The sequence below is a fragment of the Vulpes vulpes genome, chromosome 5 (assembly GCF_048418805.1).
Source record: "Vulpes vulpes isolate BD-2025 chromosome 5, VulVul3, whole genome shotgun sequence".
NCBI lineage: Eukaryota > Metazoa > Chordata > Mammalia > Carnivora > Canidae > Vulpes > Vulpes vulpes.
In genome coordinates, this window is record NC_132784.1 from 83,547,174 (window position 1) to 83,573,995 (window position 26,822).

The 26,822-nt window shown below is 40.0% G+C and overlaps 1 protein-coding gene across 2 annotated transcripts; it reads right to left on the reverse strand.

Moving 5' to 3' along the window:
* Positions 1–5,393: 5,393 nt before the first annotated feature.
* On the reverse strand, positions 5,394–26,724 carry APIP (APAF1 interacting protein). 2 transcript variants are annotated; one of them, XM_072759110.1, is made up of 7 exons: positions 26,457–26,665; positions 17,067–17,167; positions 12,487–12,535; positions 11,192–11,309; positions 9,085–9,220; positions 6,309–6,476; positions 5,394–5,711 (listed from the first exon to the last, which is right to left on the reverse strand). In XM_072759110.1, the coding sequence occupies exons 1-7, from the start codon at positions 26,511–26,513 to the stop codon at positions 5,612–5,614; spliced, it is 729 nt and encodes a 242-aa protein (XP_072615211.1). In that variant the 5' UTR covers positions 26,514–26,665; the 3' UTR covers positions 5,394–5,611. The 2 variants fall into 2 exon arrangements, with proteins under 2 accessions (XP_072615211.1, XP_072615210.1); XM_072759109.1 differs by lacking the exon at positions 17,067–17,167 and having other exon boundaries at positions 26,457–26,724.
* Positions 26,725–26,822: the final 98 nt, after the last annotated feature.

Genomic DNA, 26,822 nt, shown 5'->3' on the forward strand with positions numbered 1-26,822 from the left:
ACTTAATGAAATAAAAGTGTTTGATCTAGATCTCTTACAAGTTTAATCCTTCATTCATAACTAACCTTTTCCCTCCTTATTTAAAGAAGTAGGAATAATAGAGAGAACACTAGTCACAAGGGCATTTGAAGAATGCCTGTTGCCCCTGTGCACAAATATTCACTCAACACCCATGTGTCAGATGCTGAGAATAAGCTCCCCCAGAGCTGTATTTGTATTTACTTTTGGACCTCAGCTCCTAGCAATCCACATTATAGGGATCTTAAAAAAAAAAAAAAATCAACTGGGTGATACAGATTTCCACCAGCTATTTCTCAGCCTCAAAATCAGGTTTTGCAAATCTTTTCTGCACTTCCAGTGATAAGAAACATACAGTGGGAGAGGTGCTACAGTGTAGTAGGACTTCAATGACTTCCTTGTATTACAATTACCGGGAGGATAGCTAAGTGAGGGCTGTTCAGGAGACAGATTTTATAGTTTGAGTTAAATGCCTTGGGTGCATTTATAGTTTGAGGCACTGTGGTAAGACATTGATATACTTTTTCTTATATTCTATGTATTTATTTTTCCTATCTGAGCTTCCATTTCCTCATCAAAAAAAAAAGGGGGGGGACAATACTTCCCTCAAAACACTCTTATGAGAACTAAATGGGACTTACAGAAAGAAGGATAATTAATATTTATTGAAGTATTGAATACCTACTAAAGGTCAAACACTGTGGTTTGCTCTTTAATGTACTTTATCTCATTCATTAGCTTCATTTTAAAAATGAGGAAAATGATATTAAGCTGAAGTAACCAAAAACTATAAAACCTAGGACCCAGAAAATGAATAGTTACTGGGGGCTTAACATGTGTTAGGCATTTTCCTTGGTTGTAGTGAAAAAGACAGGTCTGCCTCAAAGAGTTCTTTAGCATAAGCATCCAGAAAATGTTTGGGGGTGGGTAGGGAGGGTGATGACTTATAGGGAAGAAAATCAATAGCACTGTTTTGGGCCATGATGGGCTGAAGATACTTGTTAGACATCTAAGGGGTAAGGAGTAGGAGGTGGAGACAAGTCTGGAATGTAAAGGAGAGGTCTGGGCTGGAGATAGAATACTGAGTCATCAGCATGTAGGTAATATTTAAAGCTGTGGAGCTGACTGAGATTTCCCAGGAAAAAAAGTAAAGATAAAGAGCATGGTTAAGGGCAGACAGCCCTGGGGCCCTCCAACACTGTGGTCTGATAGAGGAGAAATACTGAAGAAAAGAACCACAGACCTGGCTAATGAGGTGAGTATAAAATCACGCAAGTTGCAAATCCCAGGGTCATGGAAGCCTAGAGGAAAACGTTTCAAGGAGCAAATAATCACTAGGAATTTGCAACTGTAAAGTCAGACAAAATACAGAGAACTGATCATGGGTATTGGCAAAAAGTTGGTAACTCTTAGTCAACAAATATTTATTTAGTACCAACTCTATAGTCGATCCTGCTCAAGGGACCAGTAAACAAAACAGATGAAAATCCCTATCCTCCATGGGGTTCATATTCTGGTGAGGGGGGAAAGGTGAACAATTAAATCACAGTGTTGACCATAAAAGTAAAAGCTACCAGTTATTTTACCTGCAAGAGATAGGTTTACTCCAGGGTGAAGAAACACAATTGCAATCTGGGACAAACAAGCTGCAGCAAAACCATAGGCAAGGGGGCAGGGATACAAAGGAGAGACATGCTTGTTTGAGGAGAAAAGGGGTAATTCAGAAGGGATGTTAGCAACTAAAAGTCCATTGGAGTAAACTGGGAGTCTAAAGTGTGGTGGCTCCTCATTGGCTGAGCTGTTGCTGGGGGGACAAGGAAAGCTTATCCTCTCCCAGCTGGAGCAGTAGAGTAGTATTCACGTGTAAGGTCAAGTCCATTGCTTCCTGTTGGGTCTGCAGTTGACTACCAAGTGGTAGGGTGTGATCACTCCCCCTGTGGAAACCTCCTGACTTTTTTTTTTTAGTGAGGGTCCCCCTTATTAATTTTTACAAAAACACGCTAGTTGGTTATAAGTGCTTTACAACTAAAACTAAAGCAGGGAAGAAGAGTTCGAGATGAGGTGGGTAGGGCAGGGGGTTGTGATTAAAATAGGGTGGTGGGTGGGTGTGGGGAACCACACAGGTGACATTTGAAGACCTGACTGAGCAGAGGGTGTGAATGAGCTACGCAGATGTCTGGAGGAAGAGCATTGAAAGGGGGAAGTCACCTGCCAAAGAAATTACCTGTAAAGTTTAGACTCACTAGGATACCAATGTGGCTGGAGCAGAGTTAAGTGAGGAGGGTAATTGAATGAGGCAATGGAGACATGGGGGAGACTGGGTGGAGCCTTCACTGTGAGACAGGAAGCCAGGGTTTTGGGCAGAGGAGTGACACTGGCTGACTTCCATGTTGACAGGATTGTGCAGGCTGCCGTGTTGAGAGTAGACTATCGGGGACAGGAGTGGGGTGCCGAGCAAAGGTTGAAGTAGGAAGGTGGTTAAGAGGCAACTGCGATCGTTTAGGTGAGAAATGGTGTTCCAGGCAGCCTGGGTGGCTCAGCGATTTAGCGCCTGCCTTTGGCCCAGGACGTGATCCTGGAGACCCGGGATCGAGTCCCACATCTGGCTCCCTGCATGGAGCCTGCTTCTCCCTCTGCCTGTGTCTCTGCCTCCCTCTCTCTCTCTCTCTCTCTCTCTGTGTCTCTCATGAATAAACAAATAAGATCTTTAAAAAAAAAAAAAAAGAAATGGTGTTCCTTGGGCACCATTAACAGTGGTGAACAGTGAACCCGGTGAGAAGTTGAGAGATTCTGGCTGGAGCCTCTGGAGACACGTCCAGTCGTGGCTTGACAGCTTTCATTTGCGGTGCCCTCGCAGAGCCGACGGGGGGTGTGGGTTCAAACGTGAGCTATCGGTCAGGTTCAGGTTCTGTGACCTGCACTTCTTCAAACGGGTTCAGGGAGCAGCCCTGTCCAAAGACAACGGCCACAGTATCCTTCTCAGATCGTTTCCCTAGGTCTTCGTCAGGCCCTGGCTGGTCCTCCCTCGGTTTGACTTTGAGAGAGTCTGAATCTAACGCACATAGGATTTGATTAGCTAGATGGATAGCATGTCAAACAAACTACCATAGCAAGATTATGAGCCTGAGCAACTGGAAGGATGGCTTTACCATTAACTGCTTGGGAGGACTTCAGGCAGTTGGAAATTCTGTTGTGGGTATTGTCCTTACTTGTGAAGGAGGTGGAGATCTCTTTAAGTGAAGAGGCTAGCCTTAGTGGGAAGCATGGACAGCTCATCATCAGAGTCCAGGCAGACAGGTACAAGCCCATGCAAGCTCTTCTGTGTAATTGATTTTTTTTTTTTTAAATAGAAGTATAGTTGACATACTGTTACATTAGTTTCAGGTGTACAACTTAGTAATTTGACAGCTCTATATATTATGCTATGCCCTCTCATGATGACTTCTATTTTTTTTTCAATGAATAGCACTCAGGGTCATAGGCCAAGAGTGAATATGCAGGGAGGAAGTGTTTAAAGTTTGAAGAGACCTTTGTCAAGGAGAGTGGGGGATGAGTGGATGAGGATAGGGAAGTAAAATTCCCCGGGCAGCATTAAAAGCCCACTGGACCTTAACATGGTTAAGTGTTTTCCTTCAGCCACCTTAAGGCACACAGGTGCAGATGTGTAGTTGGAATTAGCTGTGACTAAAGGTTTGCTGAGTATGATGGAATGAAAGAAGGGGAAAGACATTTCACATTCAAGAAATTCACTTATCTCACCCTAGGAGTAGAGGAAGTGGGAAGTAACACCCTTTGAAAGGAGAGCCTCAGGGGAAGCTGGGTCTTAGGGAAGAGACAGGTTTCATTCAGAGCAAAGAAGTAAAGGAAGCTTTCAAAGAGGCTGAGGATATGGTGGTGGTGGGTGGGTGGGGTTGTTACTCCTGGTAAATCTGTTTCAGTGGAGTGCTGTGGCCTGGTTGGAGGGAGTGGGTCAAGGAACAAGTGAGAGAACAGTTGATAGAAAAATGGACAACTCTTTACAAAATTTTTGCTCTGAAGGTGCTGGATGAGCTGAAGGTTGAAGGCAAAGTTTGTGTGTGTTTTAAGATAGATATTTTAGTATGTTTTTATACCAAGAAAAAAAATCCTGTTAAGAGGGTAAACAATTGCCAATACAAAAGTGGGATAAATGTGGTGATCCTTGCAGAAGCAAAGCCCCTGAGAAGGTCAGAGGGCACTGGTCCGAAGGCCTAAGTGGAAGAACTGGCTTTATTTATTTATTTATTTTTTTTAAGAACTGGCTTTAGAACCAACTCTGTACAAGGGAAGTGGCAAAGAAGGCTGCAGGCAGGAAGTTTGGTGGGAACGTGAGCTGGAAAGATTAGTTCTCTTTGGAATGACTCTCTTTTTATCTTTTCAAGTATGAGAGGTTGTCATCTGGTGGAGGAGGAGAATGCTGGAGAGCTGATGAAAGGGTTAGGAGGAACAGTCATGAGGTTGGAAAAATGAATTTACTAAGGAATTACAGAAAGTTTGTTTGGCAGGATCGAGTGCCTGAGATTTGTGGTTCTAAATCTGAAGTGAGATCAGTCAACAGAATTGTGTAATGTTTCTCTATCAAGCCTTGCTGCACAGGTACAGGTGCCAAGCACGCGGCTTCACAAGGGCTGAGGGCTGTCCAGGTGAGGGAGCAAGGTACAAGGGGGTTAGGATGTTTGTGGTAAAGTGGTGCCAATGTGGGGCTGCCATCCAGGCTTCATAAGGGAGGAAGCAAGGACAGGAACGGGGTTCTGGATAATGACAAAGGGTATGATCAAGAGGCTGGAGTGAAAGAACCAGTGTAAATGAACTCAAAGGGTAGAGGACTGGGAACGGAGAGGGGGTGTATGAGATTAAGATTGTGGACATGGTGCATTACTGATTTTTCTCCCTCAAGTGAAAAAAGCCTTAACCAAGTGAAACTTTTATGATCAAGGTGATGTTGCTTTTGGCTACCCTAAAGAAAGCACTTTCTGATTATATCACTGGTTTAGTCAGGCTTTGTTTGGCTACGAGAGTTAGTGGGAACTTCACAATTGATTCCAATATAATGAGTGCTTTATGTTTTATCACAGGGAAGCACTAGATCATACAGGGGAAATCTATAAATTGTTTTGACATCAATACTGAGAGATACATTTGGCTTTAACTTTCCACCTAAGTGTTACGATGCCAATACTAAAATATGAAAATGCTTATTTCATAACGAATGGAAGTTTTCTCATTAATTCTCTATTATCAGTAACTTTAAAGAGTAAAGCAGAGTTCTCTGGGAGTGTACATAAAAAAGGAATTAGTTTAAATGATACTGTTTCACTGTTAAGGATTTAAAAGGAAAAGTAAAAAAAAAAAACCCATTCATTATGAAATTCTTTATTTCACTGCATTGTCATTTAAAATTACAAGAATATAAGCAAATATCATCCAATGTCAGAAGAGAGTCAGGGTGGTCATCTTCATTAGTGACAAGTTAGTAGTATCATGGAAATGTTCAATTCATTAAAAATAATAGTCAAGTTTCATTTGAGTAATAATTAAGATCAACTTTGTGTATATCATTAAACTTTCATTTGGCTTATACAATTCCATTTTCTCCAACTGGAAGTTGTGTAGGATCCAGCCCTACTTTCTTCATTGATATGGCAATATCAAACAAATAGTCGTAACACTCACACCTATAAAGAAAAGGCAAAGATCTGAAGGTCTCACAGAAACAGAGTTCTCCAATCCTATCAATCACATTTCTCCTGTCCATCAAGACAACTTTGTTCCTCGTGCATTTTTTTTTCTCGCTTCCAGGCCAAATTCTTCTCATTTTGCCTCCAGCATTAAAACATAGAAAGAATCATACTGAACCATGCAATAATATTACATGCTTCTCAGGAAATAAAAAATATACTACTTAGATAAGTTAAATTTTTTTTGCCACGTGTCCCTTTTTGAAATTAGTGAAGCAAATCATTATATAACTTGGGTTAAGTTTATTCTTCCTTCTAGCCCTAAACTTGGAGAATGAGATCTGTGTTTACTTCTTTGTCAAGTGCATAGCACCTTGCCAAATACTAGCTTGTCCAATAAATATTTCTTAATAAATGAATACACAATTCAAGTCAGGTGTCTAGAAATAGTAAGCTTTTAAAATTTAAACCTATTTGACCAATAACACACAACCAAAAATCATACTTCCTTTAAAATCATAAAACAGACTTCATTCCCTTTCACATTTAGAGTATGTGACTTGTCGTCCCAAGTATCCTATGTTTGATACTTACATGGTTTTAGCCTTCTCCCAGGTTTCTCCCCAGACATACACCCCATGACGCCTGACCAGGACCGCACAGGAGTCTGGGTATTCATTTATCGCACGAGCCATTCGTTCTTTGAGGTCTTTCTCCTCAGGTGTATTCTCAATAATGGGTACCACTAACATATCATCATACCTATGGGGCAAAACAAGCAATTTCTTCTCCATTAAAACAAATAAAGGTATTCATATGTAAAGTTTATAATTTTTTTCAAGTAAACAGACATTCTCTTTATATCTGAAAGCCACTCCAAATTATGGACAAGATGTTGCATGTTACTCTGTATATCTTGCATAAACAGCTGTATCAAAAGACGCCTTGGGAATTTGGCAGGTATTATTCCAATTCTAAGTATAAGTGGCAGAAATTTGTATAGGATACCAAAACCTAACAAAGAAATTATCAAGATCATACAAGTATTTCCTTGAAGCAATGACAATATTTTCAATAGGAGAGGAGAAATGATAGATCCAAGAACCAAAAGCATAGAAAGGATTAACAATTTAACTACTTATTAAGTATGAATTTCCCCAAAGATACAAAATCATTTTATCTCTGCAAGACCCCAAAGTGTCTCAGGCAAAAAAAATAAATAAATACAGGTGTAGTTTGTGGCACTGGGATAGCAAGAACCTTCTGGAAATAACTATTAAAAGTATGGTATTTTCAGAACATTCTCAAGTTTATGGCATTAGAACTTATTTTGTTTCCACCTTGTTTTCAGGAAATACATGTGATAAAATTGGCATATGCATTTCCTTTCTGTTTGTTTAAGAATATCTAAGTGAGTAACTTAGTTACTGGTAAAATTAAGTCCATCTTCGAGGTTGTTTATACCCAGTCAAACTCGGACATGTTTTCCCTTTTACATGAATTGCCTCTTTAATACAACATATGCCTTTTTCACTACCTCTGTAATGGCCAAACTTAATAAAAAAAAAAGGTCTACATAGAGTTTTATCAAAAGTTGCAACTGTAGGACAGGTATAGGTTAAGTAGCTGTCATATGATAAATAACTTGGCCAACTACTGTCGTTAACAGTATGGAGATTTTATTTCATTTAACTAAAACAGAGGTAATCAAAAAAAATTCTTAAATATGGATATGAATTGCTAATCCCAAATCTTTCCTAATATTGGCCAAGAGAATCACAAACATATGTTTTCCTTGGGTCTATACTGAATAATCAGATATCTTTTCGGGGATAAAATCATATCGCAGCAAATAAGACCTGCGATCCAATCCAAACCACCCACTTTACAGAGAGAACACTGATCCTTCTGAATTGAATGAGGAACAGAGCCAGGATGGTCCTTTGATCATTACACGGTGAACTTTTCACACCACCATAGGTGTGCTGCTGCCAGAAGCAAGGACAACTACACTTATATATGGGAACCTCCCCTGAGAATTAGGTATGTATTTGAAAGTTTTATTTTTCAAGATGGACTGAAAAAAAAAAGAACTAGCTCTGTGCCCTGAGTGGTGATAATGACCAGCCAGGCTCAAATAGAATTGCAAAGGATATCTCAAAAAAGTTTGTATTCTTTAAATTCTGAAACATTTAGACTAATCTATGAAATGTGTATGTTATGGTGCATAAGCAATGGCATCTTTTCCTTCATGACATTCTTTTCCCCACAGAATTCTAAAGGCGGTGGAATTCTACTGTGCTGTTCCTCTAGGCACCCTTTCATACCTCCTTCTGACCTACTTTTCTTTCTTTACCAAAGCCATCAAATGCTGAGGACGTAAATAGCACACATAATGCTTCCTTCGAGACCAGGAATGGAAAGGCAATCTGGGGTTATACTTTCTTTAGTATGTACACTTTCACAATTTAAACATTTAACTTTTGTAAATAGGTATTCGACAGTGCTAAGGAATGCTGTAGGCATACAATAAATATTAACCAAAATCAAACCATATTAAGTTCTCGGCATACTAGTTTAAACTTGTACATTCTGCTACGTGGAGTAACAATAAGATATTGCTGTTAGAACACTTTAGAAAAACTGGCACCCATTTCCTCTAAGCAAGATAAGGTCCTTTAGCAAATTAAAAAGCTCAGAAGTAAGAGTGCCAATACATTCAAGTGAACTACTTAGCTTGTACCTGAGCACTGAGGACACGTTTCTTCCCATCTCTATATTCTAGATTGGTGAATAATTGCTACATTTTGGTAGACTGGTGGATTTATTTGATTTTATCTAGAAGGTTCCATACCATCTATGTCACTTTCCATACTGAAAAATTATAAAAATATAGAGATCTACATAATTGAAATAATTGTACGACTTGAATAAATACGAAAATATTCTAGAAATACTAAATTAAACAAAATGAAGCAGAAACTTCAGTCAGGGCTGAAGCTTCACGGATACCAAGTGAAGGTGAGGGGATCTTGCTCTCTGGGTGCTTCCTTACAGAACATAATCTTTCCGTCTCTATAGAAAGCTCAGCCAAGGGTTTTTCACTGTACTCTGACAAATATTTCATTATTCATGTTGCTAATAATTTACCAAGGTTGGGGTTGGGACTGGGGTAGGGGAGGAGGAGGAGAGGCATCCGATTTGTGTCACTGAGAAGAAGAGATGTATATAATACTATAATAGTAAATGGGCTACTATTTAACGTAGATTCCACAATATCTCATTAAAGGCATGAAAAGATCAATAGCCTCTTTATCAAAAGATATAAAAATACTTTACAAATTACTTAAGCAAAAGTAGAAAAAAATACCTATAATACCCTCCCGAAGTACATTTCCTTATTCCTTTGATCATCTCTTGATGTGTAATTTTAAACTCTCGTCCTGGAAAGAGAAGGGTGGCCATGACAGCAGCTTTAGAGTGAGTATGAATCACTGCACCTGCTCCTGGAGGAAGAAGAAAAAAGTTACATGATCAGTGAAAACTAAATGATACCTTTTAAAGAAAAAAAAATCTATATATAATACACATATATTTATTTGTATATAATTTGGAACTTGTTTTTCTTGGCATGGAATCGTAAGTTGGCAGTAGGCAGGAGGGTAGGAAGGGAGGGAGGAAGAGAGAAATAGTAAGAGAAGAGCTGCAAAGCAAAAGGCGTTTTAAGATTTATCTGCATCAGGGTAATGCCCGGTACTTTACACGAGCTCAAGATGTAGCTTTAGGTGGTCTGAAGTACAGCTATAATAATCATGGAGATCAGGGTGCCTGGGTGGCTCGGTCTGTGAAGCGTCTGCCTTCAGCTCAGGTCATGATCCCAGACGGAGCTCTGCATTGGGCTCTTTGCTTAGCATGGTGTCTCCTTCTCCCTCTCCCTCTCTGCTGCTCCCCATCCTTGTGCTTTCTCTCTCTTCTCTCTCTCAAAAAACAAACAAAAAAAAACTTAAAAAAATCACGGAGATCATAGTGAAAATGTTACCATTTAATTAGGGGTTCCTCTGTGCCAGGCACTGCACAAATCCCCTTTATATGTTACTTCTTGATCTTGAGTCATCACAACAATCAGAGAGGTAGATTCTATCTCCCCGCCTTAATGGTCAAGGAAGTGGGGAGCTCAGAGATGTGAAATAACTGTCCATGGTTCACAGACAGTAGTGGCAGCACTTGGATTTGAACCGAGGTCAATGTGACCCATAATCATCAAGTCAGGCTTCTTAGTGCAGACCACGTCCTGGTAGCATAAGGGGTGGTAGAGATTTTAAGTTTAAGTGTAATGGATTTACCTGAAAAGGATTTGTATGCTATAAAATTCAGTAATGGCCATTTTTGCAATTGGATGTTTATTTAGCTTTTTGCTGGGAAAGGTGCTTCATGATGTTAGAATCTGTCCCTGAGGTTGTACCCTCTTAGGAGCAATTGACAAAGTCCAGGAACAGAATATAGCATGATCACATACTCAATTCATTCAGTGGCTATATTAAAGCATGGTTCTTATGGCTTTATTGCTATGGTTGAACCAGTTGTAATTTTCTATTTTCACACTGTCCTCTAGGTTTGACCTTTCCAGACTGATTTTCTACCAAAAATTCTGGGAATTAAAATAAGGCTCCTACTTTTATTGTATAGTACATTTTTAATTTATTTTTTAAAATATTTTTATATATTTATGTATTCATGAGAGATACAGATAGACAGAGTCTCTGTCTTAGGCAGAGGGAGAAGTAGGCTTCCTACAAGGGCGGACCCTGGGATCATGGCCTGAGCTGAAGGTAGACACTCAACCACCCAGACGTCCCTGTACAGTACATTTTTAAAAAAGATTTTTTATTTATTCATTTGAGAGAGAGAGAGATAGAGGGAGAGCATGAGCAGGAGGAGGGTCAGAGGCAGAGGGAGAAGCAGATTCCATGCTGAGCAGGGAGCCCCACATGGGGTTCGATCCCAGGAACCTGGGATGGTAACCTGAGCCGAAAGCAGATGCTTACCTAAGCCACCCAGGTGCCTCTTGTACAGTACATTTCTAAGAAAGAGAGGGCCAGTCCCACTAAAGGCTACAATATCCCCTCATTTGTAATTTGGCTTACTTCTACTATAAGTTCCCAGAGGTATAACTTCAAACTAGAAGGGGGAATCTGATTATAAATACAGTATTTAATCAATCAGACAATCTAGTGGAGTCATACTAGGTTGGAATTCTGGCACTCATGAGCTATTTATTTTAGGAAAATCTCCCAGTATATGAAACTGAGTAACAATGGACCTTCCACAAGGCTGATTTTGAGGTCTGAATGTGTTAATATATTTAAAATTCTTATGCATAGTAGGTATTCAAGAAATGTTAAATACAACAATAATTACAATTTAGGGAACCTACTCTGTAGCAAATATTCTTTACATTGAATCCATTTTCTGCCTACCTCTCATTGTGTAAGCATTCATGAAAAGAGGAGTACACTGGCTTTTTTTAAGATTCTTAGATGGTGGAGGTCCACTTATGTCCTGTTCATTGATGTCACAAACAAACATGTCTTCAGGCTGTTTATAGAGGGGGGAAAAGAAAAAAAAAAGGCTTATACATTATCAGTTAGAAGTGTCCCCTTTCTTGTGTGTGCTAACATATATGTATACATATTTAACTCATATTTTAAATATCTATAATTTCTCTTTCAAAATGTTTTAGCCATTTTGAGAAATAAAATGTTTTCTGATAAAAATAATCTCGAGAGAGTTAAAAGTCTTCCTTTAGAATTTGAAGAAACAATTGATATGGAAAATTTCATATGTATGTAATGATATTGCTGTTACTTCGTTAATGTAGCTTCTTAGATTCTTCCCTACATTTTCACAACTATTATTTCAGAGAAGCTATACAAAGAAATCATCATTCTGAGATGGGTGCTACAGTTCTTGTTCATATTTCATGATATGAGGAAAAATATAGAGTAGAATTTCTAATCTCCTGAGAAATTTAACTGGCACTTAGAAATGTTCACCTCAATAAGGTATATTATTTTAAAGTTCAAGCAGTTAAGTATATCCACAGATTTTTCTTAGTAGGGCATGCATGCTTCCGACTTGTGACTTTCCTTTGCCAGGGTTTGTTACAAACTAGAATATATATATTTCATTAGTGAAGAATTATGCCTTAGATCAAAATTAAGTGTTATATGTCTGTTTTAACTAGATTTTGAGTCTTCTAAGCATTAATATGGAATGAGACTTCTCAAAAATTTGAAATGTCTTTATAATTTTAGATTGGAATAGTTTTGCTATTATTAAAAATGAGCCAGTTCGGTCCATTTGAGACTATCAATGTGATTACCCTACTAGCCTGATACAGATGGTGTTACAATTGCTGCAAAATTATAATAACTGTGTAAAGATTGCTATTCACTTGTGCCCTCTAGAGGCCGAATGAGAATTCAAAACATTAGTTTCATGGAGGTTACTTAATCACCTTAAAATTTTTTTAATAGTTAACGGATGTTTATCGATTAGTTACTTAAATTATAACAATATTACCCCCCTCAAAACTTTTTTAAAAATTAATTTGATTTCACAAAACAACAGTCAAGTAGAGAAGAAAAGATACTTGGGGTCAACAATATTACCCCCCCCCCCTTAAAACTTCTTTTAAAATTCAATTTCACAAAACAATAGTCATGTAGAGAAGAAAAGATATTTGGGGTCAAGAAGCATCCCTTTAACATACCTGAATCCGTTCCTTTTGCACTCCTGAAGGAGCAATGTAGATTTCATCGCTGGTAACACAAAATACAGAAATTGCATTTATTTAGCTCTACTGTTCTGCTTTTGACCAAAGGCAAGTATATTCTTGCAGTCCAATCATCAATATTCTTTTTTTTTAAAGATTTAATTTATTTATTCATGAGAGACACACAGAGAGAGGCAGAGACACAGGCAGAGGGAGAAGCAGGCTTCATGCAGGGAGCCCGATGTGGGACTCGATCCCGGGACTACGGGATCACGCCCTGAGCTGAAGGCAGACGCTCAACTGCCGAGCCACCCAGGCGTCCCAATCATCAATTTTCTTTATAAATCAAGTCATAGAGAGAGCTGCTTGATTTAATTAACAGTATAGGCTGTATAGAAAGAATACCAAATTACTGTAATGTCTTTATAATGCTGGTGGCACAGTAAAATGTTGATAGTTTTCACATGTATTTCTTTTTACAGGGCAAAATCAATGGTCACCAGACTTACCTGGTGAGGGGAAATAAGCAACTCTGAAAACACAGGTCTTTATCATCTTTAAGCATGAGTAGCAGTTTATCCTATTAAATGTGGAATAGTTATTATAAAATCCAATCAGAAGAAAATATGCTCGTGAGGAGTAGATCTCTGTCTTGCAGGGGATCAAGTTTAATTTTATTGCTTGAAATGCTCTTCTTATAAAACATGAAGTTCAGGGACCCCTGCTGGACAGTTTATTAAATTACAGCATCAACACAGGGCTACTTTTTGGGTGGAACAAACGCTTCCTCTTTGAAAAGCCCATCTTTCTTGTAAAAATATTTGGTAATGAAGCTAAAACAACTGCGGAAAGTTAAAAATATAAAAGCCATGTTACATCTGGAGATCTCTGTTACAGAATACCGTGCTAAGGGAGATCTATAATGTACCATTTATCAGACAGTACTCTCAAATAGGATTTGGAAATTAACTTCAAAATCTTCTCTAAATTCTCTCCACCCTCAATAAAGGTCCTTTGGCTTCTTTATCAGTTTCAGTTGCTGCCAGAGGGTATTAAGAAGCCGCCACATACATGCCAATGAAGGAAATCTCAGCACCTGCAAACTCCAGCTTCTGCCACTGAGGCATGGATATAGGGACAACTGAATATTAACTGTTTCTTAGTGAAAATGAGGATGATGGCTTATATTGAATCAAGCTATCAATCCAGTTGGGGTTATTATTAAACCTAGACTTGTGACTGATAAAAACGAAAGTTCCTTTAAGGGTCCACTTGTAAACTAAAGTCTACAAAACAAATGCCTGATAATGGGAATGAAATCCAAAGCATAGCCAGCTACGTTCAGTCATTTTTTTTCAGGATGTAGCTTGCTTTAGAGCTTTGTCGCCTAAGAAAACCATGAAGTGACATTCCTCTGTAAACAGTGGAGTTGGTAGCGATCATACTGTTAAAAAGGGCCCTGTCCAAATACCAGGTATCCACATCTTTTGTCCTTGGGTAATGTGGAAGAAATTCGAGAATCATGTGTGGTATGAAGTGAGTGGACTTGTGGGATAAGTCTCTTCTTGTGTGGGGAGAGATTTATGCAATCCTAGGAACAGACCCACATAAAGCTCAACACAGACTGTTGGTAAATAAAATCCATCCACAAAGTGGAAAAACCCAGGATATTCTGTTCATTCAACTGATTTGGTAATCAAAAATGTTTTTATTGCTGCCTTTGTGAAAACAGAAATCAGTTTAGACTGATTTGGGTAATTAAAAGATTAGCTAAATAAATAAATAGGTTGTGGAAAAAGTATTTTCACACCTACAAAAGAGATATCTGGATAAAAATAAGAAGGCGATAAAGCCTTTATTTTAGGAGGGAAACATGCCAAAGACTAAAAGTCTTTACTTGGTGCTGTAAGAGGCAAATACAAAGCACTTTGAATTTGAAGGCATTAAGTTTTGGAATTTGTCTATACTCCCTGCTCTTTCACTCATTGGTAAGGAGGGGGACACATGAACAAGAGTTCATAATATATCGGTGGTCAGTTGCTTCTATTTTTATTGACTGTCTAGTTATTTAAAAAAATTTAAATCTTAACTATACCTCAATTATCTTGTCTACAGTATATGTTTATTAATTTTAGTTCTGACAGCATGCCACATGATTAGTGTCTGACACATGCTGATATCATACCATGAAAACAGGAAATACTAAATGTGAATGTCAGTGACCAACCTAAACACAATGGCTACTGAGTATCCTGGAATTGCTTATGATTACTGTCATTTTCCTGGCCTTCCATTTCTTCCTTCTGATTTAACCCTCATATGTATCTTAAGCTTTTATATACATCTTTTGGGACTAGTAGCATAATCTAGAATGGTCTGGGCCAAACCTTGGAATCAGTAAATAATTTTCTATGCCCAAACATAATCTACTGGGTTGATCCTTCATTCCAAAATAGTTTGCTTTAAGCATCAGACAAAGAAAACCAGAGTTTCACTAACAGTATGAAAATAACATAGGGAATAAAGTTAATGATGTGGGTTTATGAAGTCATTTAAATATTAGGGAAAGAATTAGACATTTTACTACAAATTACCCATCTTACTCTGTAGAGCACAAATTTAAGGATTCCAAACCATGCCATAAAATTGTGGCTGTTTCCACCCGTGACCTCCAGGAGGAGCTCCTCACCCATTAAGAATCTAAGTAAGGGCAAAGCATTTTAGCTTATGCAATGTCCCCATAAATTTATTGTAGTGTTGTAAAACCATTTCATTTTAAAAGGTACCAGTGAGTGTTTTAGAGTGACCACACACAATTTCAGTGCATGGGTTAGCAAAATTCTAGAAAGAACACAGTCTTTTATGTCTTCATGATTAAAAAAAATAAATCCCTTTCCAGATTTGCAATAACCTCTTATCTAGATTCCATTTTTAAAAGACCTACTTAGCAAATGGTTATAGTAACTCAGTTTGGTAGAAGGCTCTATTTTGTACCTACATAAACTTTCTGTATATGCAAATAAAAAGCAATTATCTAAAGACAATGTTCAGAGTATGATTTATCACAAATACAGCTGAGAAACCAAATTATTAGGAACTCAACTACATGGATAAATGAAACAACAAAGACAAATGCTGTTACCATAGGGCTTTGCTCTGAACAAGTCAACTTGGAAGTTTTGGCAGCATCGCCTGAAAACCTGTGAAGTGCTGACTTGACAAAGGAGCACTGGGTTGATGGTGAGAGAGGAGGCACGGAGGGATGTACGATGTCCCATGAGGAACATGCTTCTTCTAGATGGAGTGCATCCCTACATACGTAACTGCCACAGTTAAGGCCGCTACCGGTGTTGTCCACAGATAAGCATATATTCCAGGAGTTACTTGTTAATTTGAAAAAGATGAAATTTCATTTGGGGAATATAAAAAATAGTGAAAGGGATTATAGGGGAAAGGAGAGAAAAATGAGTGGGAAATATCTGAGAGGGAGACAGAACATGAGAGACTCCTAACTCTGGGAAATGAACAAGGGGTAGTAGAAGGGGAGGTGGGTGGGAGGTTGGGGTGAATGGGTGACGGGCACTGAAGAGGGTACTTGACGGGATGAGCACTGGGTGTTATACTACATGTTGGCAAATTGAACTCTAATAAAATATACAAAAAAAAAAAAGATGAAATTTCACTGGCATCATCTTGTGGTATGCTGGAAAAAACCCTTTTGTTTTAGACGTTCTGATTAAATTTTGCATTCCGTTCCTTTCTGGGAAATGCAGCCTCCTAGGGGCTGTTACTTATATATGTTCAATATTAGATCAGTGTTAACAGTAATTCAATTTTGTTAAAGAAAGTGAATTAGGGCAAAAAAATAAATCAAGTTACTCAGTTTAACATTCAGCCTTCAGACAATACTATTCCTAAAACATTTCAGGAGAAAAAAAAATCATCCTCTTCCAGAAACACTGCGAAGAATGAGATTCCATAACCTGCATTTTCATTGTCAGTAGATTACATACTACTTCCCCTTGGAGGAAAAATACTAGATGTAGCTCATGAGCAATCAGATGCTATTCATTCCTGGTTTTGTCCTCTAAGCAACAAAGGCCAGCAGGTGCTATCTATTAATGATGACAGATGATGCATGTAGAAAGGCATATTGCTTTTTGACAATAAAATGTATTGTTTAATATTTTTGATGGTTCATAATCTATATTTAAGTGACTTTAAAATATGTATTTGAACCTTTACAACAAATCCTGTCTACCTAGAGGGGACCTTTTCTAATTCTAGCCATATGAACATACTTGCAGCATGTTATTTAACTTTGGTACTCCAAAGACTGAGGACTAAATTATTCTGATTAGAAACTGTGGTTCTTAAATCCTTAGGTATTTATTGTATCTACAACTTCTGCACACTTATTTAGTTATGCAAATATTCATTACTCCATTTAGAAACTAAGCATTTTTAGTATCACATAAAACTGGGCACCAGTTGTTCTTTGGATAGAACTCGTATTAGGCTCTTCATGTGCTACTTATTTGGACAATTCCCAGAAGTGAAATTAGCCCCAAACTTACCCATGTTTCAAGCTAATTCCTCCTCCAGTCCCAGTGACCCAACCCAAATGGTAAAACTGTTTGCAAAGCTCTGGGATCAGGTATCTTGGATGTTCTTTGTCCTTAAAAAGAAGATAATGATTTTTCCAAGAGACATTATATTATCAAGTGAATTTTCTAGCTGACGTCTCTGTTAAGAAGTTGATGTAAGGGGTAGCTGGGTGGCTCAGTTGGTTAATCATCTGCCTTTGGCTCAGTCATGGTCCCAAGGTCCTGGGATTGATCTCTGTCTTAGGGGGCTCACTGCTCAGCGGGGAGTGTGCTTGTCCTTCTCCCTCTTCCCCAAACCCCACTCATGCGTGTATCCAAGTCCACCTGTGCTCTCTCAAATAGATGAATAAAATCCTTTTTTTTTTTTTTTAAAAAGTTAATGTAAGTAATTTTAAGGAAATCTACCATAGAGAAGGTACCATCGGGGAGAAAACTATTATAAAACATACTTTGTTTTTAATGTTTAGAAAGTGGATCTACTATGTTGCAACCTGGAATTATTAAGAATAAGGCCATTTAGTCCAGCATGAAGGGACAGACTGTAAGAACAAGGTGGAGAAATGCCCAGTATATATAAATGTCTACTACAGTGGCTGAAATAAAACGGAATCTAGGGCAGAGAGGAACATGCTTCAGTCTGTCCAGTGAATTTCTTTACACAAAACATTCAATTAAGTCACGATATACATATGAGAGCTATGTGTTCATATTATTGTGTTAGTTCAGTTTTATTTTTATTCTAAAATCTTTTTTCCACAGTGATTACATTGTTTTCTCTTATTACAAAAACAATGTATACTCACTATGGAATATAAAGTCAAGAAAATAACATGGAAAGGACTCACTCAGAAGCAATCATAATGAGTATTTTCTGGGCCCATTTCAATGAAGATATGTGTACACAGGAACAACTGTATATATGTTGGGATAAATTCTGAGTTTTAATTACATATTTTTATTGAGGTAGAATTGACATATAGCATTACATTAGTGGATAATATAAAGAGTAGGTATTTATATATATTGTGAAATGATCAGCACAGTAAGTCTAGTTAAAATAAGAGGTTATTTTTATTAAGGCTAATGATTACTTCTTTCGGAAAAAAAACTCAATGTTTCCCCCATTTTTAAAAATCAAAATTAATGAAAACAAAAAACAGTATTTTTATTTTTAGCAATATGAAATATGACTCTTAACTTGAAAATAACAAAAATGCTGAATACAGTTTTTAAAAACATTTCAAAATAAATTGCAGAGCTGGCAAGAAGTACGGTTTCACAGGGGCCATAAAAGAAACCAGGGTGAGAGTCTACCTGGGAGGGAAGCTCTGAAGTCATAATTTCCCTGAAGGTATTTGCAGAACTCCGGTGAGCTTAAGCTTCAATTCTGATAGCTATGCAAGCTGCTAGAAACATGAGATTAAACCTAGGATGTGCTCAGAATGGAATATCTAATAGAAAATCCCTCCATAGGTTTGAGACAAGGAGCTACACACTCCAGGTAAGGGTGAACAAGAAACAGACCCTTTGTGCACAAAAGCACAGCAAGGAATCTTGCCTAGCTAAATGTTGGCACTGAGTAAAGGGGAAAAACATTTTTGAGTCCGAACAGGGATGATTATCGAACAGACCAAATTTTCAGCTACTTAACTGGCTTTCTGAAATTATGGTGTTTTTCCAAATTCACTGTTAATACTTTACATATACATACACTGCATTTTGTTATAAATGATAATTTGATGGAGTGGACTTCAAAATATAAAATTAAGGACATGGGAATGTTAAAAATTTTTAAAGTTCTTTTTTTTTAAAGATTTTATTTATTCATGAGAGACACAGAGAGAGAGAGGCAGAGACACAGGCAGAGGGAGAAGCAGGCTCCCTGCGGTGAGCCTGATGCGGGACTCAATCCCAGGACCCCAGGATCAGGACCTGAGCTAAGGCAGACGCTCAACCACTGAGCCACCCAGGCATCCCCAAAATTTTTAAAGTTCTGATTCAACACAGGCTTAGGAGTTAATGGACATAAAGTCAAACCTACATTACACCATTTATTGCTTATATAGGACTTTGGATTTCAGTTTACTAATCCATAAAATGAAAACATTGTGAGAGGTAAAATGAGATATAGTGCTACAGGTTTCCAGGTATGGGATGAGTCATTTTTTTAAAGAGAAAATAATGAAGATAAAGCATCCAGGATAACATGTGACAGTAAACGTTAGTTTCCCTCTCATTTTTTTTCAGTATTATATTAGTTCAGGTGTACAATATACTGTATTTGACAATTCTATATATTACTCAATGCTCACCACCATCTGTTACCATATAATGTTATTAATACTATTGACTATATTCCCTATGTTGTACTTTTCATCCCCGTGACCCATTTATTTTATAACTGGAAGTTTTACCTTCCTTCCCATTCTGAAGTGTTAAAAATTCTTGAATTAAAAAAAAATAATAATGCTGTATTGGCTTTCCTTATATCTGTCCTTACAAAATCTAGCCAGAATTATCCATGCCCTGTATAATTTACTATTTCCTTTTTTAGTGATACAAATGATATTTTAATTATATATTAAAGTACAGCTAATGAGAAGACTCCTGCAGTCTTCCAACTGTTAAAACCGTCAATTTGCATAGCAAGTTGCAAACATTATAGAAAATGGTCTGTTATTATGGGTCTCTCCCCTTTTCCTTTTGTCTTTTCCAGTACTGAGTTATTACAGCAATTAGCCGGCTCATGCTACAGGAATAACAATGATAAGGCAGCTGTTAATAAAGTTTCATTCAACTGTTCAAACCCACAAAATTATAATTTCCAGGAAAATAATCACTGAGCAGTGAGAACTAACAGATATATTGGGTAAAATGCAGTCATCTAAATTGTTCAGAACAGTAAGAGAGTAAATACCAGAATACTTATTTCAATAAGAATAGACAAAAAGGAAAAAGGGGGAAACATTTAACAGTATTTTGTATACATTAAAAACATTAAAGCCTAAAAAGTTGTTGAGTCAATACTTTATTTTTCTAATCTTTCAACCTAATTATTTTAAGGAAATCAACTCCACGTCACTGAGATACCTGCTCACAGCTAACAATGACTCTAATCCCCTCCCCCATCTTTTCTTTCAATTTAAGCATAACAGAGACATGTATTGCTTGGACAGAGGTTTTCCTGGGAGGCTCTCACACAAATACAAAATAAACAAATCAAAGATATTATTTAACCCATCAACTAATGACGGAATCAGAAAGATGATACAGCTGGTCCAAAGAGAATGCAAAACACAAATCCCTATAAAGTAATCAGGAATCCTGGATTTACACATAAGGAAAAACTGCACAATATCCACCAGGCAGCAACAAATGGAAGGGTAGAATATTGCTCACATTTCTACGATCAATGATCATCTGCATTGTCAGCATTCTACAGTTTACGGAGTGCACAACAGCTCAGAGATGGGCCTAAGACACCTAGTGATCTCGTTTTGCTCATTTGTCTTTCAAAATTCTTGATACTGGTCTAAGGAAGGGATCTGATGCAGGCACAGCCAGGTTGTCAGCATCTTCTCCGTCTCTGGGCTTTGTTTCTCTGTCATTCTCCTCTCTGTGCATACTGGTTTTCTTTGCAACTTTGCCTCCACTCAGAGCCCTATTTCTCCCTTCTGCCTTCTTCACAACAGCTGAGCACTGATTAGAAGAAATGAGAGGACCTGGAGCCTGGCTTCAGATTTGACCCCCTCCAATAGCTGGGTGCCCCCAGGCAAATCAGTGACCCTTCCCGGCGATCAGTTTCCTTATGCTGAATATCTGAATCATTGATTCCCAGACTTCCCTAGATAGGCCAGCAGTTTGTTGTTTCAATTTTAGGGACCAATATAAGGTTGCCAAGTTAATCACATTTGTTACGTTTATCCATCTATTATCACCTTTTTCAAAAAAGAAAGCACATTTTTAACATAAAGTAGGAAAGATCGTCTCAGAATAAAAGGCAGTCCTTTAAGGTGAATGCATTAATTTTGTGAAATTCGCTTTTTCATTGTCCTTATTTTTCTTTTTTTGCAACAGCTGAGTAAAAACTCTTTCAAGGGACTGATGTTTGGGGAAGAATAAGGTTATCTTTCCCTAATTAGTCTTCTTGCCTAAAATTTCTCCTTCTTCTCTTTTTTCCTCTAGCTTACCCTCCACTCTCCTGTTAGTTAGCTAAAAGAATATACTACTTTGATCACTGAACCCCATTCCTCCAATCACATAATGTTCAGATGCCACATCCTTGGTCTGTTTATTTCAGTCCTTCTGCTTTCTTGCCCCAATTTAGTCTTTCAGATATTTCCATTCAGTTTATGTTTATATAAATCTCTCAGTTCTAGTCAACCCAGCTGGGGTAGTCAACTTCCAGGATGGCTCTTAATGATACCTGCCTCCTGGTATTCACACCCCGATGTGTAGTCCCTTTTCACATTGTACCAGGGCTGGTCTGCATGACCAACAGACAGTGCAACAGAAGTGAAAGTACATCACTTTCTGAGATCAGCTTAGTGTTTTATAAGCACTACAGCTGCTGTCTTGGGTGCTCTCTCTTGAATCACTTGTTCTGGGGCAGCAAGCCAGGTGTTACATAGTAAGGGTACTGGGCCTACGCAGAAGGCCACGTGGTGAAGAACTGGAGGTGTATGGACAAATATCCGTGAAGAATGGAGGCCTGCCAACAACTATGTGAGCAAACTTGCAAGTGGACGCTCCAGCTGTAATCAGGCCTTGAGATAAACAGTAGCTCCAGCAGACGGTTTGCTACCTGATGAGAAACCTGGAGCCAGAACCCTGAGCCAAATGCTTCTGAATCCCTAATCCTCGGAAGCTCTGTGAGACAGTAAGTACTTATGTTCTACTCCTAAGGTTTGGGAGTATTTGTTATGGAGCACTAGTTAAATAAGACATATTTTCTTGCTAACTAAGTGCATCTTTTTTTTTCTTTGCACTATTACTGCTTATGCTGGATTATTAATGATCCCAACTCTAGCTGTCAGATTCCTGCTTGTCTGCCTTGATACCACACTCCCTACCCACTTCACCTGTGAGTCCTTCTCTCATCATCCCAGCAGGAAGGGATCACTCACACCCTCGTCTAATTCCATACCACAGCATTTGTTCTATGTACCTCTCCTTTGGTACTTATAGAACCTTCTCACTCATTCATTCAGCAAATTTTTACTGCAAGCCCTGAAGAAATGAATATGACTAAGATAAAACCCTTATTCTTGAGAAGCTCACAATCTAATAAAGAAGTTATGAAAGGACAAAGCAACAAAGCAATATATAATACAAGGCAGTCCAAAGAAGCTACTGGAGGAGGGTTGAGAAGCTAGTGAGGGAGCAGGAGTTGGGAACAGCTTGGGGTGGGGGTGGGGGGGGATGGCTGAGCACAGTGGGAATACGCCATGCATTTCCTGGCAGTTCAGCCATGAATACTTGACAAAGTCCCTGCCCTAAAAAAATTTACATTCTGAGGGATAGTTTTTAAAAAGCAAAGAATAAATTATAATAAGTAGGAAGAAGGAACTTTAAAGTTCCAAACAAGGAACTTTAGAGAAACAGCAGAGACTGACTTTGATTAAGGTGATTAAGGAAAGCCTACAGACTGTAAAAAAAAATAAAATAAAACAAACAAAAAAACCTGAGTGTGTGCTGAATGTGTTTGCGCACACAAGGTTTTGTATCGGGGAATGGCAAGTAAGTACCCTAGGTCGAGAAGACAGCAGACGTAAGGGCCCTGGAGTGACACAGTGCTTGACAGGCTTAAGGAATAGAAAGGCCGGATCACCCATGGACTTGGAAGCCAAGCTGCTGAGAACGCTCTTGCTGAGAAGGAACTGATCCATGGTAGGACAGGTGGGGAGAGGGAGAGAAACAATTTCTGAATGTGAGAAGGGAAGGAGATCTTGAGCATGAGTGGAGGGACTGGGCTTCTTCAGTCTTGAGAAAGGAGAAGGGTTTATGTTTAAGCAGATCGATAAGCTTTGTAGAAGAAAGGTAAATTCATATCCAGTGCCTTCTATTTTCTTTTTTTGTTGTTGTCGGGTTTTTTGTTTGTTTTTAAAATTTATTCATGAGAAAACAGAGACAATGGCAGAGACCTAGGCAGAGGGAGAAGCAGGCTCCCTATAGGGAGCCCGATGTGTAGCTCCATCCCCAGCCCGGGATCATGGCCTGAGCTGAAGAAGGCAGACGTTCAACCACTGAGCCACCCAGGCGTCCCTGTCTTCTATTTTCTTAAGTATAAACAAAGTTATCAGTTGAGTAACAATGTGGGGACAGGGTATGGGAGGCCTGAAAAGATAATAAAAGGTATAAGTCATCTCGGGGAGTGGGGCAGCAAGGTACTGGGGAAACCAGGATGGTTGTTGGGCAGTGTTACATGCCAGTCTGAGGTTGAAATGTTGAATATGAAGCAAGGCTTCATATATAGGTAGTTTTGTGGGTTTTCTCTAGGAATGCAGCTCAGTGCAACTGCAAAAACAATGGCTACTAGAGTTCATTTTGCGTTGGGGTTCTGCTAGGCCAACTATATTTATAAATTAGGTCAATCATGACCTTAAGAATTGTTTCAAGAAAAAGTAAAAACTTAAAAAAAAAGAATTGCTTCAAGAGACTGGGTGTAGTAGTCAGATCTCAGTGGGTTAAGAAGTGAATAAAACTTAGAGGCAGAGAGTTCTTTCAAAGTGTTGCTGTGAAAGGCTGGATAGGGAAACAGAAGGGAAAACTGGTTAAAAAAAAACTGGTTAGTTTTCTTTACACACTAAAAGGTAAAGTTGGAGGAGGGGGGAGAGATTAATGACGTGGGAAAGAAAAGCCTAACTAACAGGTCAAACTTTGTGGAGACAGAATGGCTGGAATTGGACCAGGGAAGTATTTACCTTAGACAGGAGGAGAAAGAATAATGCAGGAAAATATGTAATAATGTAAGTAATTACAAAAATAGTTAACATTTATGGAGTTTTTATGCCAGGTACTATTCCAAAGGGTTTATCTGCGCAATTAACTTAATCATTATAACAACTGTATTACTCTAAGAAAGATTATTGTGTCGAAGACCACCTGGATGGCAACCGGCAGAACTAAAATTTGCACAGGCAGCCAGATTCTAGAGGTCTTGTGCTTAACCTTTACATTATAACATTTGTGGAAAGAGGCAGAGATTGAAGTTAAGAGGTTCACACCCAATAGCTTAATTTTCTTTGTGATTTTGGAGCCAAAGTTACCTTCGAAGTTGGCTTAAGGGGAGAGGATGAGGTAAGATGGTGAGGTTTGGGGGATAGTCAATTAAGGCTATGTGAAGGGAAGCTCCTCAGGGGGCTGCCACGAGGTGCTCAGGAGCTAGCTGCAAGTAGGACACAATAATATTTGTAGAGACACAAATGTATGTAGTTGAGTGACACCCTCCCCCGTCCCTTGAGGGTTCTGAGTGGGAGGCATTTAAATAAAGGTGATTATTTGTAATATAGGATGGAGGATCCTAAGATAGAGGCTACACAGAGGGGACTGTGTGAGTGAAAAAAGAAAAGTTCTTCACCCTAAAAAAGCGTGGGGTGAAGGGGCAGTGGTTGGGCAGGGGAAGATTTTGCCTGGGAATAGGATGCTAGAGTGGAGGGGAGGGTGGAGAACTGATGAGGTCAAGGACAACAGAGGGAAGGGTATTGTGTTGTAGTAATAGCAAAAAACAAAGATTTATTCAGGGTGAATATATACAGGACACTGTGACAGCTAAGGTGTAATTACAAAATAGAAGTAGTTCTTGGTTTATTTCCCAGCTAAGCATAGCTACCCCTAAAGGGTAGGGAATAGGGAACATGCCCTTGCTATAAAGATACACCTGTCACAGTGCTTTGCTCAATAAGCACTGTTTCGATTAAGATCACATCTCCTGGGCAGCCCGGGGGGCTCAGCGGTTTAGCACTGCCTTCGGCCCAGGGCGTGATCCTGGAGACCCGGGATTGAGTCCCACGTCAGGCTCCCTGCATGGAGCCTGCTTCTCCCTCTGCCTGTGTCTCTGTGTGTCTCTCATGAATGAATAAATAAAATCTTAAAAAAAAAATTACATCTCCTACGTTACAAAAAGTCCTACATCACAGGTTACAAACCGTGGCCCACGGACTGAATCAAGCTTACAGAAGGATTATTTAAGTGCATATGCAAATCTGCAAACCTGTGAGTGGTGGAGCTGTGGTACCCTGGCAAGCGCATACATGTCCCTGGTACTCACTGGTCAGCTCAACCCAGATTGCATGAAGGAATAGATGAGCCCAGGGCCATTAGATGTTCTAAAGTTTTAAGAGCAGCCTGAAGTGTTCCCCATGTTGAAAGGTCGGCTCTAAAGACAATTTTTTTTTTTTTAAATGAACAATGATTGAACTAAAAACAGGCCTGTTCGCCCAATTGCTGCCGGCTATGCTCGGTTTGAGAATTCCTGTTCATTCTCAGACCCCTTGAAGAAGACGACTCTCTTTGATGCTCAGGTAGATGGTTATTTCACCAAGATTTATCTACTGGGGGCATCAGCACATGTGCTGCTGAAACCCCTGAGCAACGATCCTACTAACAGGTTCCCTTCCTCACCTGCCCAGCTAGGTGTCCTATATGCCAGGTCTTCCTCCTCCCCATCCAACCCCCCCCCCCCAAGTCCAGCACGCCAGCCTCACACAGTCTTTGCTAACCTGGGGAGTTACTTATTCGCACGCGATCTGACAAGTGTTTCACTACAACATATCATGTTATTCTTACTCTTTAATTGGGACAGACCTTCAGTCTTAAGAAGGAATAAAAGAGGAGGGGATATGTGGGGGTGGGGGGGCTTTCCCTGCTTCTGAAAGCAGGGCTCCGCACACTGTAGCTGTGTGTTCGCCTAGTCTTCCCGCGGACCCCAGGCCATTTGTCTTCACCGTTGCTGTGTCCCTGAGCACGTGGGTGTTCCAGGACACCGTGGGCTAGGAGCGTGCCCGGCGACCGAGATGATGCAGCCCGAGGCTGGGTTTTCCGCGATCATCCCATGAGCACTGGAACCCGAGGCAGGCAGAGCGCGGGGGTGGGGGGGGGCTGCAGCCCGCCCGCTGCCTGCGAGCCCCGAGCCCCGGGCTGGTCGCCAAGGGCGCAGGAAATCCAAGGCTCGTGCGGACGGTCTCGGCTTCACCTCCGCTCCAGCGCCGGCTGCTTCCCTTGGCATCTCCCCCTGTGAGGTGCCTCTGGCCGGGAGCCCCGACCCCGCGCCCCGACCCCGGCCCCGCGCCCGCCTCCCGTCGCCGCGCCCACCTGCGCCGCACCTGCCCGCCAGCCCAGCGGCCGCGGCTCCGCCCCTACCTGCGCGCAGCACCCGCGCGAGCCGCGGTCTCCCTCCGCAGCGTGGCAGCCCGACATGGCCCGGACGACGCGAGCCTCCTAGCTTCGCGCGGCCTCGGGACCCGCGCTCGGTGCCACCTGCCACCGACCGTCCAGTCCGCGGGGAGGCCGCAACGGCAATCAGGCGGCGCCGAGGGCAGCCCGGGGGCGGGGCAGACACGGCGGAAGGCGGGGCTCGGAGGGTCTCGCGGACCGGACATCCGGGCGGGGGACGGGGCCAACGAGGGTGGGGGCGGGACTAAGGAGGGCCTCGCGCCTCAGCAGGCACCGCCGGCGTCCTGGGGGCGTGGCCAACATGGCAGAGGGCGGGGCCTGGGAGGGCCTCGC

Coding starts and splice junctions, on each gene's coding strand:
- APIP (XM_072759109.1), bottom strand. CDS start 26,695: ATGTCCGGTCCGCGAGACCCTCCGAGCCCCGCCTTCCGCCGTGTCTGC. Junction 11,310..12,486: donor TGCAAAAGGAACGGATTCAG/GTATGTTAAAGG, acceptor CTCTATAAACAG/CCTGAAGACATGTTTGTTTG. Junction 6,477..9,084: donor ACTTCGGGAGGGTATTATAG/GTATTTTTTTCT, acceptor TTTGCCCCATAG/GTATGATGATATGTTAGTGG.